Genomic DNA, 15,273 nt, shown 5'->3' on the forward strand with positions numbered 1-15,273 from the left:
ACTGCATTGCAAACTATTAAAAGCAGCGCTACTGCTTAAGAAAGTAAAGATTGGTCATCAAGAGACTCATCTTAACCCTGTAACTTTGAGTAGGTCATTGTTTTTATCTTTGTTTTTTCATGAGCAAAAATCAGCATGATAGTAGATATTAGAGAAAACGAGGTATTTTTAGTTATATGAAAATCGTTGTATCAAAAATAGAAAAGATATGTCTGGATTGACATAGTCAAATATTACCATTAAAAATGTTTGAAAGGAATTTTCAAATTAAATCAAACAGCCTGCCTATAGACACTGGCCATTAGCTTATTAGTGGGAACTCAAAACAAAAAAAAACAGAAGGCATTCTTTTTTTCTCAGCACAGAAGAAAAATTACGTTGGTTAGTTAATGAGGGCAGTTTTGACTTGGATAGTGAGGGCCAGTGGATAATTCATGTATGTATAAACTATCCAAGTGTCTGAAAGTAAATTTCTTTATAACCTATTACAGCCAATCTCATGAGAGCTGTCTTTCTCCCTTGAGGTGGTAATAGCATACGCACTCAAACAAATGGCAAATTTTGAGGGCAGGATGGCAACACTTTTTTTTTTCTGGTCTAGGATTTCTGAAACATTTTGAAAATCTGAAAACACTTATAAACTTTAGTTTCTGAGTTAAGTAAACCTGTAAATCAAATAAAGAAGACACTGCTCTGATGAAGAGTTGGAGAGAGCAACTATTTATTTGCCCAGTGTTCTTTTCCACCTCTAGATGAAAGAATTTTCCCACCAGAATTTGAAAATCACTATATGGTGACTCATGACATAAACTCTGGATCTGACTTCAGAATACCAGCAGGTAGCCTGCCTGAGAGAATCGTTAGAAAAAAGAATATGGATGTTCCTCACTGTGTCTAATTGGTAGTTTACTGTGAATTTGGTTTGTTAACCATAAATGTCACACAAAGCTACCTTATTTTTAATTTAAACTTCAGTATTTGTAATTCAGAGACTGCCACTAACAAATTAATTAGGATGTGTTGAAGCCTTAATATTAAAAATTATCCTCAATATAATAGAGGGTTTTTTTTGGTCAGATAAAAAGCCTTCCAGTTTTCAATGATGAAAGAGTGAAGACTTCATGCCTCCACTCATCTTCATTTACTTTTAAGGCCTTTTTCTTTCTGAAACTTTAAAAATTGATTTTGTGATAGTGTTTTTATTTCTACTCTTTTTTTTTTTTTTTTTTTTTTTTTTTTTGCGGTACGCGGGCCTCTCACTGTTGTGGCCTCTCCCGTTGTGGAGCACAGGCTCCGGATGCGCAGGCTCAGCGGCCATGGCTCACGGGCCCAGCCGCTCCGCAGCATGTGGGATCTTCCTGGACCGGGGCACAAACCCGTGTCCCCTGCATCGGCAGGTGGACTCTCAACCACTGCGCCACCAGGGAAGCCCTATTTCTACTCTTATACTCTATAACTTTAGATAGAAAAGTATCTCAGTCTTTTGAGGTTTATGCTCTAGGAGAGCATGAATGATTCTTTTCATATGTTTCGATAAGTATATGTAAAAAATATTAACAAAGATGTGACCATTATGACAAGGATTAGATTTGTAGTTGAAATTTTTCTGCAATATTCAGGTCCATATGATGTTGAATTGTTACCTTTCTATTAACAGCTTTGTGTCTCTTAAGCTGGAAAGCAGGGGACAGTCTTAAACTTCTTTGAATTGCTCTTAGTTTTCAGAATAGATGTTTGTCTACCAAAGAGTTAATAAAGAGCTATATGTAGTTCCAGTGTTTGTACTGTTTAATGTAAAAATTCCCCAGAGTAATCACTGGTTATGTTTTCTTTTGATGTACATTTAAAAGGATATCTTCTGCAGTTTTTTGCTTGCTTAGTAAGAAAGAAGGATAGACCTTATATTCCACTGTTTTCAATTTTTTTCTTAATTGTTAGTTATGAATCACTATGCTATTTTCACAAACTAATTTCCCTTTTATAAATTTGTTATCCAGTTAGTTCACTGTTGTCTTTTCAGTAAATATCCATTAAGTAGCCCAATTGTTCTTTTATGCAGTTTAGGTAAAGAATGTTAAACTTGCTAAGTGCAAATATTCAGTTTGATCACATTAAGATTTTTAAAAATTTTTACTTAATGAAAGAGAGTTAAGAGCATTGGGTGGGACTGCCCTAATTTCTTATACTGCTAGTTATTGTATATACTGCTGCCAGATAAATATTTGTAAGTCACCAGTCTGATCACATCATTTTTAATAAATCTTCAACAGCTTCCTTGGTTCTAAGAATCAAATTTTAAGAACAGAACTTAGTATTTATTAAGCATTTTTTTCTTTGCTAGGCACTTAACATTAAAGAAAAAATTAGTTCTTAAATTTGTATAGATAGGCAGCCCCATTTTATAGATGGGGGAACCATGTCTCGAGGTTTAGAGCTTTACTATTGTCATAAACTAGTAAATACTAGGAGTTGAATTTGAAATCAGTTCTATTTACTCATGGTTTTCTACTACTTATGTTGCTCTTTCAACATGGCAATATTTTATTTATTACCGAATTGAAGCTAATAAATATTTTGCTTGAATATCAGATGGCTGATATTGTTAAAATTAATATTTGGTTGAGGCTGATAGGAGAAACTTAGAGAATACGAGAATAAATTTGAAATTTTATTTTAAAATATTATTATACTAGAAATATTAGAATTTTAAATTTCAAGAATAATTTCTCTTTACCATTAGTTGTTAGTATAGCAGATGTGCAACACAACCTAAATAGATGTTTACTTGCAATTTTGAGGGTAGTGGAGAAGCCACATATTGGGGGCAGGTAGTGGTTCTTTTCTTACCTTTCTTTTATTTTTTTCCTCATGGTCTTTTTATTCTTTTATTTTGTCTGGATTGAAGATAATTTTCACATATGTTGATGTACATGACTGGATATTTTCCTTGTGAAATTTTGATGTGGTAGAAATGATGCATTGCTTTTCCTTCAACCTCAAAAGAATGTGAAGAATCTCTAAATAAAACCTTCATAAGAGACTGAGTCATTGCTTCCACACAAATAACCTAAATTAAATTACATGCAATTCTTAAAGTTTATTTGATGTTGTTGGTATATCAAATAATTCTAAAAGATTTTCTCAAATATATAATAGTAAAATTCTTTAGCTTTGTGCTACTCAAAATGTGATCTCTGAGCTCTTTGTAAATACTCAGAGGGAATAAATGCAGAAATCAAAAACATTTAGAAACAATTTGACAGTAATTTTGTGTCTCTTGAATCTAATAAGAAACTGGGACCTAGATTTTTTAAACATTTCATTCATTGTATTTTTAAAAATTGACTTACAGATATGAAATAAAAGTTGGTCCTTAGATCGCTTGAGAAGCATTGATCTAGTTAAACGCTGTCATTATTTGTATTAACTGTTCATTTATTTCTATTTCCTTGTTTAAGTATATGAATATCCTTAACTGGTTTTAGATATAAAATTTGATAGATTTCACAGGAGTATGTTGAAACTTCTTGAAAATTTTTTTTAATTCTAAAATCTTGCTAAATTCATATGAAATTCCATTTTAGGGAATAAGTTTTGAGGAACCATGTTATAGAAAGCAGATAGTTTTTTTAAGTTGTGAGAGAGTTGTTAACGCAACTAGTATGTTTTAGTTATCGTCAAACATAGCCAGCCTCCAGCCAGAAAAGGCAGGAAAATTGAGGGAGGGGAAAGGACTAGTTGTTTCCTCAAACTCATAGGAAGAAGTAGAAACAAAATGCACATTTGGTTAAGAGGGTTTTATTTTAAAGTTTGTAAGATCACATTAAAATTTGTATTTAGTTTTTTTAGTTGTTAGATTTACCTTAAATTTTGAGGTCATCTTGCATTTATAACAGTAAATCATAAACTGTCTTTGCTGATTTCTTAAAATACATGTAACATTGTTAACTTGTCTGGTGCTTTGTTATGAACATCTTTAATATGTATATAATTTGACATGTGTAATTCATGATTAAGATTTGTCTTTTTTCTCTTTCTAGGAAGATGATCCATATGATCTTGAAGACCTTTCTGCACAGAAATGAGGGAAATACAAAGAACCAAATATAGTTCTGAAATTCGGGATCTGTATTTTGAGATGATTTTATTTTCAGAATGAGAAGTATATCTGGTTATCTTTATGAATGTAGAGACATGACAAGAGAGTTATGATGGCAAAAAACAAAGAGCCTCGCCCCCCATCCTATACCATCAGTGTAGTTGGACTCTCTGGGACTGAAAAAGACAAAGGTAACTGTGGAGTTGGAAAGTCTTGTTTGTGCAATAGATTTGTACGCTCAAAAGCAGATGAATATTATCCAGAGCATACTTCTGTGCTTAGCACCATTGACTTTGGAGGACGAGTAGTAAACAATGATCACTTTTTGTACTGGGGTGACATAACACAAAGTGGTGAAGATGGAGTAGAATGCAAAATTCACGTCATTGAACAAACTGAGTTCATTGATGACCAGACTTTCTTGCCTCATCGGAGTACGAATTTGCAACCATATATAAAACGTGCAGCTGCCTCTAAATTGCAGTCAGCAGAAAAACTAATGTACATTTGCACTGATCAACTAGGCTTGGAGCAAGACTTTGAACAGAAGCAAATGCCTGAAGGGAAGCTCAATGTAGATGGATTTTTATTGTGCATTGACGTAAGTCAGGGATGCAATAGGAAGTTTGATGATCAACTTAAATTTGTAAATAACCTTTTTGTCCAACTATCAAAATCAAAAAAACCTGTAATAATAGCAGCAACTAAATGTGATGAATGTGTGGATCATTATCTTAGAGAAGTTCAGGCATTTGCTTCAAACAAAAAGAACCTTCTTGTAGTGGAAACATCTGCACGATTTAATGTCAACATTGAGACATGTTTCACTGCACTGGTACAAATGCTGGATAAAACTCGTGGCAAGCCTAAAATTATTCCCTATCTGGATGCTTATAAAACGCAGAGACAATTTGTTGTCACAGCAACAGATAAGTTTGAAAAACTTGTGCAGACTGTGAGAGATTATCATGCAACTTGGAAAACTGTTAGTAACAAATTGAAAAATCATCCTGATTATGAGGAATACATCAATTTAGAGGGAACAAGAAAGGCCAGAAATACATTCTCAAAACATATAGAACAACTTAAACAGGAACATATAAGAAAAAGAAGAGAAGAATATATAAATACTTTACCAAGAGCTTTTAACACTCTTTTGCCAAACCTAGAAGAGATTGAACATTTGAATTGGTCAGAAGCTTTGAAGTTAATGGAAAAGAGAGCAGATTTTCAGTTATGTTTTGTGGTGCTAGAAAAAACACCTTGGGATGAAACTGACCATATAGACAAAATTAATGATAGACGGATCCCATTTGACCTCCTGAGCACTTTAGAAGCTGAAAAAGTCTATCAGAACCACGTACAACATCTAATATCAGAGAAGAGGAGAGTAGAAATGAAGGAAAAATTCAAGAAGACTTTGGAAAAAATTCAGTTTATTTCACCTGGGCAGCCATGGGAGGAAGTTATGTGCTTTGTTATGGAGGATGAAGCCTTCAAATATATCACTGAGGTTGATAGCAAAGAGGTGTATGGTAGGCATCAGCGAGAAATAGTTGAAAAAGCCAAAGAAGAGTTTCAGGAAATGCTTTTTGAACATTCTGAACTTTTTTATGATTTAGATCTTAATGCAACACCTAGTTCAGATAAAATGAGTGAAATTCATACAGTTTTGAGTGAAGAACCTAGATACAAAGCTTTACAGAAACTTGCACCTGATAGGGAGTCTCTTCTACTTAAGCATATAGGATTTGTTTATCATCCCACTAAAGAAACATGTCTTAGTGGCCAAAACTGTACAGACATTAAAGTAGAGCAGTTACTTGCCAGCAGTCTTTTGCAGTTGGATCATGGCCGCTTACGGTTGTATCATGATAGTACCAATATAGATAAAGTTAACCTTTTCATTTTAGGGAAGGATGGCCTTTCCCAAGAACTAGCAAATGAGATAAGGACACAATCCACTGATGATGAGTATGCCTTAGATGGAAAAATTTATGAACTTGATCTTCGGCCCGTTGATGCCAAGTCGCCTTACTTTTTGAGTCAGTTATGGACTGCTGCCTTTAAACCACATGGGTGCTTCTGTGTATTTAATTCCATTGAGTCACTGAATTTTATTGGGGAATTTATTGGAAAAATAAGAACGGAAGCTTCTCAGATCAGAAAAGATAAGTATATGGCTAACCTTCCATTTACATTAATTCTGGCTAATCAGAGAGATTCTATTAGTAAGAATCTACCAATTCTCAGGCACCAAGGGCAACAGTTGGCCAACAAGTTACAATGTCCTTTTGTAGATGTACCTGCTGGTACATATCCTCGTAAATTTAATGAAACCCAAATAAAGCAAGCTCTAAGAGGAGTATTAGAATCAGTTAAACATAATTTAGATGTGGTGAGCCCAGTTCCCACCAATAAGGATGTATCAGAAGCTGACTTGAGAATTGTCATGTGTGCCATGTGTGGTGATCCATTTAGTGTGGATCTTATTCTTTCACCCTTCCTTGATTCTCATTCTTGCAGTGCTGCTCAAGCTGGACAGAATAATTCCCTAATGCTTGATAAAATCATTGGTGAAAAAAGGAGGCGAATACAGATCACAATATTATCATACCATTCCTCAATTGGAGTAAGGAAGGATGAACTGGTTCATGGGTATATATTAGTTTATTCTGCCAAACGGAAAGCATCAATGGGAATGCTTCGAGCATTTCTGTCAGAAGTTCAAGACACCATTCCTGTACAGCTGGTGGCAGTTACTGACAGCCAAGCAGACTTTTTTGAAAATGAAGCCATCAAAGAGTTAATGACTGAAGGAGAACACATTGCAACTGAGATCACTGCTAAATTTACAGCACTGTATTCTTTATCTCAGTATCATCGGCAAACTGAGGTCTTTACACTGTTTTTCAGTGATGTTTTAGAGAAAAAAAATATGATAGAAAATTCCTATTTATCTGATAATACAAGGGAATCAACCCATCAAAGTGAAGATGTTTTCCTGCCATCTCCCAGAGACTGTTTTCCCTATAACAACTACCCTGATTCAGATGATGATACAGAAGCACCACCTCCTTATAGTCCAATTGGGGATGATGTACAGTTGCTTCCAACACCTAGTGACCGTTCCAGATATAGATTAGATTTGGAAGGAAATGAATATCCTATTCACAGCACACCAAACTGTCATGACCATGAACGCAACCATAAAGTGCCTCCACCTATTAAACCTAAACCAGTTGTACCTAAGACAAATGTGAAAAAGTTGGATCCAAACCTTTTAAAAACAATTGAAGCTGGTATTGGTAAAAATCCAAGAAAACAGACCTCCCGGGTGCCTTTGGCACATCCTGAAGATATGGATCCTTCAGATAACTATTCAGAACCCATTGACACAATTTTCAAACAGAAGGGCTATTCTGATGAGATATATGTTGTCCCAGATGATAGTCAGAATCGCATTATTAAAATTCGAAACTCATTTGTGAATAACACCCAAGGAGATGAAGAAAATGGATTTTCTGATAGAATCTCAAAAAGTCATGGGGAACGGAGACCTTCAAAATACAAATACAAATCTAAAACCCTATTCAGTAAAGCCAAGTCATACTACAGAAGAACGCATTCAGATGCAAGTGATGATGAAGCTTTCACCACTTCTAAAACAAAAAGAAAAGGAAGACATCGTGGAAGTGAAGAAGATCCACTTCTTTCTCCTGTTGAAACTTGGAAAGGTGGTATTGATAATCCTGCTATCACTTCAGACCAGGAGTTAGATGATAAGAAAATGAAGAAGAAAACCCACAAAGTAAAAGAAGATAAAAAGGTAAGTTTAATTTATGGTTCATAATGTTTCTAAAGATGTTTGCTTTTGACTTTTTAAAAATTATTATTTTTTAAGAGAATGGATTTGACATCAATGAGAACTTAGGCTGCCTGTGTCATTCAGTAAATACAATTGACAGCTCTTTTAAATTTTCTGAGTATTTTGTGAGGGCAGATTATTTTTTGTTGCTTATTACATTTTATTGTGCTTTATCTTATTTAGAGTGGAAGTTTGATTTCATATTCTTCAGCATAAAAGTTCTAGCTGAATATGTGTATTCTCTCTGCAGAAACTCAGATATAAAGTGATTTTGTTCATTTTTTTCTGTTTGTCTGTAAGCATCCCATTTGTCTGTTTTTCCCTTTTGATCTACCAGTTTTGCAATATTAATTTGATACATTGACATAGCTTGTTTTATTGTGCTTTGCTTTTTGCGCTTCTCAGATACTGCATTTTTTACAAATTGAAGGTTTTTAGCAACCCTGCAACAAGCAAGTCTTCATCAGCACCATTTTTCCAATGGCATTTGCTTAATTCTTACTTGCTTCCATGTTACATTTTGGTAATTCTTAGAATATTCCAAACTTTTAAATTAATATATTTGTTACGGTGATCAGTGATCTTTGATGTTGCTGTTGCAAAAAGATTACAGCTCACTGTAGGCTCAGACGATGGTTAACGTTTTGTAGACTAGAAAATTACAGACAAAGATCTGGCAAGATGGATCAAATAAAAAGAGAAGGCATAAATCCTGAGAATGAAAATGGGAATATAATTACAGATAGATCAGATTAATAAGATAGTAGAGAATACTATCAACAATTTTATGTCAACAAATTTGAAAGTTTAAACAAAGTTAAACTCCTTGACAAGAAAGCTTAGAATAATCCTGTAACTATTAAATAAATTATGAAGTAGTAGTTACATCTTGCCACAAAAATACCAGGCCCAGGTAATTTTACAGGGAACTTTTTAAGGAACAGATCATTCCAGTGTTCTACAAATCCAGAAAATAGAATAGGAGAATACATTCTTTAATTCATTCTCTGAAGTTATCTATTCTTAATTCCAGAACCAGTCAAGGGTAATATTAGAAAAGAAAATTATAGTCCCATTTTACTTATGAGTGCACATGCAAAAATTCTAAATAAAGTTCAGGTCTACAGACCCTTAACTGCAATTTTGAAATCCAGTAACCTCTGAGAACCAAAAGTTTGTTTAGAACTTGGCAGCATAATCTGATTTACCCTGTTCTTGGTGGGAAAACCTGACTTGAACTAATGTGTGAGGCTACACATAAGCATTGTCTTATTTAGAGTGAATATCCATATAGTTCACTGCAAGTGTATTAATGTATTTGAATACAGGTACTGACCCACAGTTTGTTGGGGTTGTTACCTAATACACGTTTTTTGTACTGTACAGTAGGCATGATGACTAAAATTTTCTGAATTCTAAAATATCTTACCCTAAGGGTTTTACATAAGGGATTGTGAATGTATAATACCAAAAAAAAAATCCAACAATGTATATAAAAAGCACTTGATAAAATTTAATTCATGAGAAAGCTACTAAATTATGAACAGATGAGAACTTACTTGAGAAAAGATATCTATATATATGCAAACAAGTGAAATCTTCAATGAGCATCATCCTAATTAGGGAAATGGATTCCCTTTTCAACCAGGAACAAGACAGAATGTACACACCATCACCACTTCCAGTTGGTATTATACAGAGATCCTAGTTAAAGCGGTAAGTTAAAAAAAATTAAAAGGATGAGTATTGGAAAGGAAGAAACAAAATTGTCACTCTTGGCTGATGATATGATTGCTTATGTAAAAGCCAAAAAGGATCTACAGATAAATTATTAGTATTAATAAAAGAGCAAAACAGCTCCATATAAGATCAGTAATCGTCAGTTGCATCTCTATACGTCAGCAGTAAACAACTAGAAAAAATAATCAGAGAAGACACCATTTATAAAAGCATGGCAGATTATCAAGTGCCTGGTAGTAATTGTAACATCATGTGCAAACCTCCGTGTGGAAAAGTATAAAACTTTATTGTGGGCTTCCCTGGTGGTGCAGTGGTTGAGAGTCCGCCTGCCGATGCAGGGGACACGGGTTCGTGCCCCGGTCCGGGAGGATCCCACATGCCACGGAGCGGCTGGGCCCGTGAGCCGTGGCCGCTGAGCCTGCGCGTCCGGAGGCTGTGCTCCGCAGCGGGAGAGGCCACAACAGGGAGAGGCCCGTGTACCGCAAAAAACAAACAAACAAACAAACAAAAAACTTTATTGTAAGACATTAAAGAAGATCAAAATAAATGGGGTAACTATTGCCTTCCTATCCATGAATATGGCTTATCATAAAGAAGTTATTGTTGTTCAGACTTATCTCTAGATTCAGTGTTTCATTCAAAGTGTCAAAGCTCAGATCTACCGTAAAAAAAGGCAGGCATGGACAATATGTAAATGAATGAGTATGGCTTCTTTTTATTTATTTATTTATTTTTGGCTGCGTTGGGTCTTTGTTGCTGCGTGCGGGCTTTTCTCTAGTTGTGGTGAGCGGGGGCTTCTCTTGTTGCGGAGCATGGGCTCTAGGCATGCGGGCTCTAGAGCGCAGGCTCAGTGGTTGTGGCACAGAGGCTTAGTTGCTCCGCGGGATGTGGGATCTTCCCAGGCCAGGGCACGAACCCGTGTCCCCTGCATCCGCAGGCAGATTCTTAGCCACTGCGCCACCAGGGAAGCCCAGTGTAGCTATTTTTAAAAACAGGCAGCAGGGTGGATTGGTCCCCTAGGCCATAGTTTGCTGATACCTGATCTATGGGAGAGAATAATACAAGGAGAGATTTGAGACTAGGGACTAGATGCAGACCTTTTTAGCACTGTTAGGAATTTTTGTTATTTAGCCTAAGAGTAAATTGAAATTAACAAGAGTTAGTGGATCTGAAATCACTGGGTTTCAGTATGGAGTGTGGGTTGAGTGATACAGAAGACCAGTAGGCATTTACAGTAGTCTAAGCGAATCATGATAAAAGCTTTGAATAGTTGGAGTGGGGAGGGAGAGTGGTGGCAATGGATAGAATGGGATGGATTTGAGAAATACTTAAAATACATAAGATTTGATAATATATTGCATATGTGGGGGAAGAGTAAAGATGATGAAAGAGACAGGAAAGATATCTCCTTGGTTTCTAGCTTGTGCAGCTTAATCAGTGATGATGCTGTTCCTGACGTAGAGCATTGGACATTTGCCAGGTTTGGAGTGGAGGGATGGAAATTAAAACTTTTAGAGTTCAAGTGGAGATGTCAAATAGGCAGTTAGATATATAGGTCCTCAGAGAAGAGGTCTGAGTTGGAGATATGTATTTAGGAGACAATGAAGTAGAGATGGCAGTAGATGAAATGACCTAGGGAGTGAATACAGAGGAGTGCCTAACACAACCTAGACCAATGTTGAATGGCCAAGGAGCAGAGAGGATCCTTAAAGGTAGGGAGAGTCAAAATAGATGACTTACCCTTTCTTAGCTCATTCCCTCACCTGTAAATTAGGAATGATAATGTTTCCCTTGGAATTGTGGTAGAAATTGGAACTGTGTGTCTCAAGTGTCTGACATACAGCAGTGCTCAATAAATGCTATTATAGTATGCTTCAGGCCTGAAATATCCCAGTATACTCTGTCTGTATTTCAGAATAGTCCTTTGACCCATTTGTTGGATTAGTCTCCTGACTCATTTTTAAATTAAATACTCCTGTGATTTCTGATCCTGAATTTATGTACTTCTTTTTTTGTTTGTTTTCCTCTCTAAGAGAAAAGTTCATTCTCTTTACCTTCATTCTTTGATTCCAACATGGGAGCTATAGTCTAGGAATATTTTCTCAGGTTCCTTGACATTGGAAAATTATAACTTTTGGGCATTAGTGGCATCTAAGGAAGGCTCAAAGATCTGTTTCTCTTAATGTGGGCTTTAGTTGTCATTCCTGCCAAGCAGAGAAGGCTTTATGCTTAATTATCTTTTGTTCTATACCCCAAAATGAGTTTAATATTAGTTGTGGGAACAAAACCTCTAAGACGTTTCTTGATTTGCAAGGATTTTCTTAAGTCATGACCCGTTATAGACATAAATATTTCTATGTAAAGGAAATCTTGCAAAACAATACCTACTTTATAAGTTATTTTGATTTTCTAGACTATTGCAGTGAAAAAAGAGGTGCTGGTTGTGACCTACTGAATTGACTTCATAACAGGTGCTTGAAAAATAGTGCTTAAGAGAATGAACTGAATGAGAAAATTTGAGTTGTATTGATAAAATTGACAGTTTTAAACATCCATTCAATGAAGTGGGGTATACTTGTGTTTAAGCTAGTTTGTTTTTTCTTCAGTATCCATTTCAGCGCTGTCAGCTTGATTCAGATAGTAAATAGTAGAATACTTTGAATTTTGTGGTGCATTAGAATAAGCTGGTATTCTAATGATTTTTCTTTTTGAGCTTTTCTTTAAAATTGTTTTCCTGTCTTATTTCCAGGTCATGAATCTTTTCATCCTCTTATTTATATTAGCAACTACCAACTCCTATTTTACTCTCAAATGTTCCATCCAGTCCTTATTATTTTCTCTGTATTTTATTGGTCCCTTCTTATTAAACCCCTCTATCAGATAGTATCTTAGAAGATTCTGCTGCTTTAGCCATTATACTAGGGTTTGGAGCCTGTTTAGGGAAGAATACCAAAATAGGTATGTTTTCTTCAAAAAACTGAAGAGATATCTATGTGTATATATTGAGTCAAATATGTTAATTTAGTATTAGTAGATAGTGAACTGATACCAAGCTATTAATAGGGTAGATCCTTTAGAGTATAGTAAATCTTAAGTTTAGAATTATTTGACTTCTGACTTCTAGAACCTACAGTCTTTATTAAGTAAAATGCCTTTTGAAAACACTGTCAGCCAAACAGTGGTGACCAGAATTTTCTCTTGATTTATAGATTGTTCATTCCAGATACAAAACTAATGAAATATATGAAAGTATGTCTGTGTTGAACTGCTGTTTCTCTGTATCAAAATGTATAAGTTGTAGGGTAAGTTTGCTTTTTATTTTTAGTGTATATCACTTAACCTCTTGACAGTCACTTAACTGTCAGTGTTCACATCTGAGGTTCTTGAAAGAGTTATAATTAAGGCTAAATAAAAATTGGATGCTTAAAGAGCTTACTGTAGGAAGAGCAATACTTACAGATCAGATACAGAGAGTAGTTTGCACTTTGTTTAATGAGTTAAGTCATTTAACAAAGTCTTGAACTGCTCGATAGTTTCAGGTTTTCTATTTTTCACCTATTTTGGGGGGAGTACCTTGGTTAGATTTCTGGGCGGTTGATAATAGGGTGCCCATTATATATGTTATTACCTTGCAGACACTTCCTTAGGGGAGAGAGTGAGGGTCACTTTTATAAAGGAAGTATGATCAGAAGAATGAGAAAACTGTTTTCCCAGATTCCTCAACCAGCATCTTTTCCAGCCATGAGTTGGGTCTTATATCCATTCCTGACCAGTAAAGTCTGGCCAGGGGTGGAGAATTGTGCTGTTGAATGTAGGCCTGAGCCTTTAGAGCTCTGGGTGAGGTTGGCTTCCCCCAAATTAGGGTAATTTCTAAGGGATGAAAACTGCAGTGTCTAATGCAGGCTAGATTTATATGTTGTTTATAGTTGATCTCCATGGCCTAGCATAGTATGTTGTACTATGATCAGTTGAAGTCAGCTTTGTTTTTGTAGTGGTAATGAAAGAACCATTTATGGGTTTTTAAAAATAATTACATTTATTTTGACTCAAGGAAACTGTTGTTTTATTCAACAAGCATCTTACTGAATGCCTTCTATGCCTGAACACTGTCCAAAGCTAAGGATACAGGGATGACTTGGTCATGGGCTCTGCTCTCAGGAATTCAGTCTAGTACATTTGATTTTGGTGAAAATTAAACATATTTTATATTTTCATCAAGGTTAGTAAAACTGGTTCTTTCATATCTCTCATTTCATTTGGAAAGCATTTACTTAGGAGTCTTAGTAACGATTTTTATTGCTTTCATATTGGCTAAATATGTTCTACCTCTGATTGATTAGTTCTAAGGTGTTTCTGAAATTTCTCATAAAGTTAAAATTGGTTTCTTTAGTAGCATTTCTGGTGCTGGCGACATCAATTTATGGTATGACGTAAGTGTGGATATATAATGTGAGTATTTCTGCCTACATTTCACTATTTGCTGTTTCTTTGAATTTGTTCTGTGCTGTTGGGTTGACCATGATCTGTTACTCTTCAAATTCAGAATGAAGTGTAATGAGATGGTTAGTTTTTAAAGCATATTTTGACTGATGTGTTCTAATAAGACTCAATTTAAATGATTGTGTCAGTGGTATGCTTGTTTTCACTAATTTAAAAGCAAATGTAAATGTCTTCAGTGTGGCTTTCTATTCAAACTTTGTGTTTTTTCGTAGCTTTCATAACAACATGTTGAATGTTTAGCAAAAACTGGCATAGCACAAATTATTGAAATTACTCTTCTGCAGCACATTCATTATATTAATTGTTAGACTATATTTAATTAATATATCAAGGAGGCACTTTACCTCTATAACATAGAATACTGTGTTCTTACTATAATTTTATATCAATGGGCAATTGTTACTATTCCAAGACTTACAAGTGAGTTTATAGGGTTGTCAATTTTATGTGCTCCAAAAATTTATATACTACAAATCATCCCATTCAAACCTAGAAGAGTTATTTCCACAGTAGGTATAGTTTTATGATTTTCAGCTCTGTAATGTTTTTTTGTCATCTCAGCTGATGGGTTGAAAGAGTCCTCAATAGGGCTTAATCTGTGACTGTGTTAAGAGAAACCTCAACAGAAGGAGGACTGCTTTTTAAAAGTAGTAATATCTGATGTTTACAGTTCTTACAGCAGAATATAAGGGTGTGACAAAAGTGATCTTGAGTTAGTATCTAACTTTGTCTATATAAAGGTACACCTTGCATATGTTCGTGTATGTGTGTGTAGTTGTTTTGAACTTTTTGGAAATTGTTCTTAGCCTTTGAAAATTTGAGGAAAGGTTTGGATATTTTTCCTGGAAAAATGCGTGGTCACAAAATTTTAGTGGCATTTTAAGGGTATCATATATACTTTCTAAAGTATATATGGACTCTAGAACCTCTGTTGATGTAAGAGAAGAGAACACACTTGAATTTGTCTCATTCTTTACTGATGCTCTGATTGGCAATCTTTAGAGTGACAGAAAGAACCTAACAGATGACATGGGAAGCAAAGGGAGAAATATGGTTTTAAGAATGA

The 15,273-nt window shown here is 35.1% G+C and overlaps 1 protein-coding gene across 3 annotated transcripts in view; it reads left to right on the forward strand.

Moving 5' to 3' along the window:
* The window catches only part of ARHGAP5 (Rho GTPase activating protein 5), a 71,253-nt gene that overhangs the window by 9,052 nt on the left and 46,928 nt on the right, over positions 1-15,273 (forward strand). For all 3 annotated transcript variants that reach the window (XM_081229061.1, XM_081229060.1, XM_081229062.1), the window contains exon 2: positions 4,041-7,928. In XM_081229061.1, the coding sequence (XP_081085187.1) occupies positions 4,209-7,928 (3,720 nt within the window). In that variant the 5' untranslated portion in view covers positions 4,041-4,208. The remainder of the gene's footprint in view (positions 1-4,040; positions 7,929-15,273) is intronic.

The sequence above is a fragment of the Mesoplodon bidens genome (assembly GCF_964165515.1).
Source record: "Mesoplodon bidens genome assembly, chromosome: 3".
NCBI classification, from domain to species: Eukaryota; Metazoa; Chordata; class Mammalia; order Artiodactyla; family Ziphiidae; genus Mesoplodon; species Mesoplodon bidens.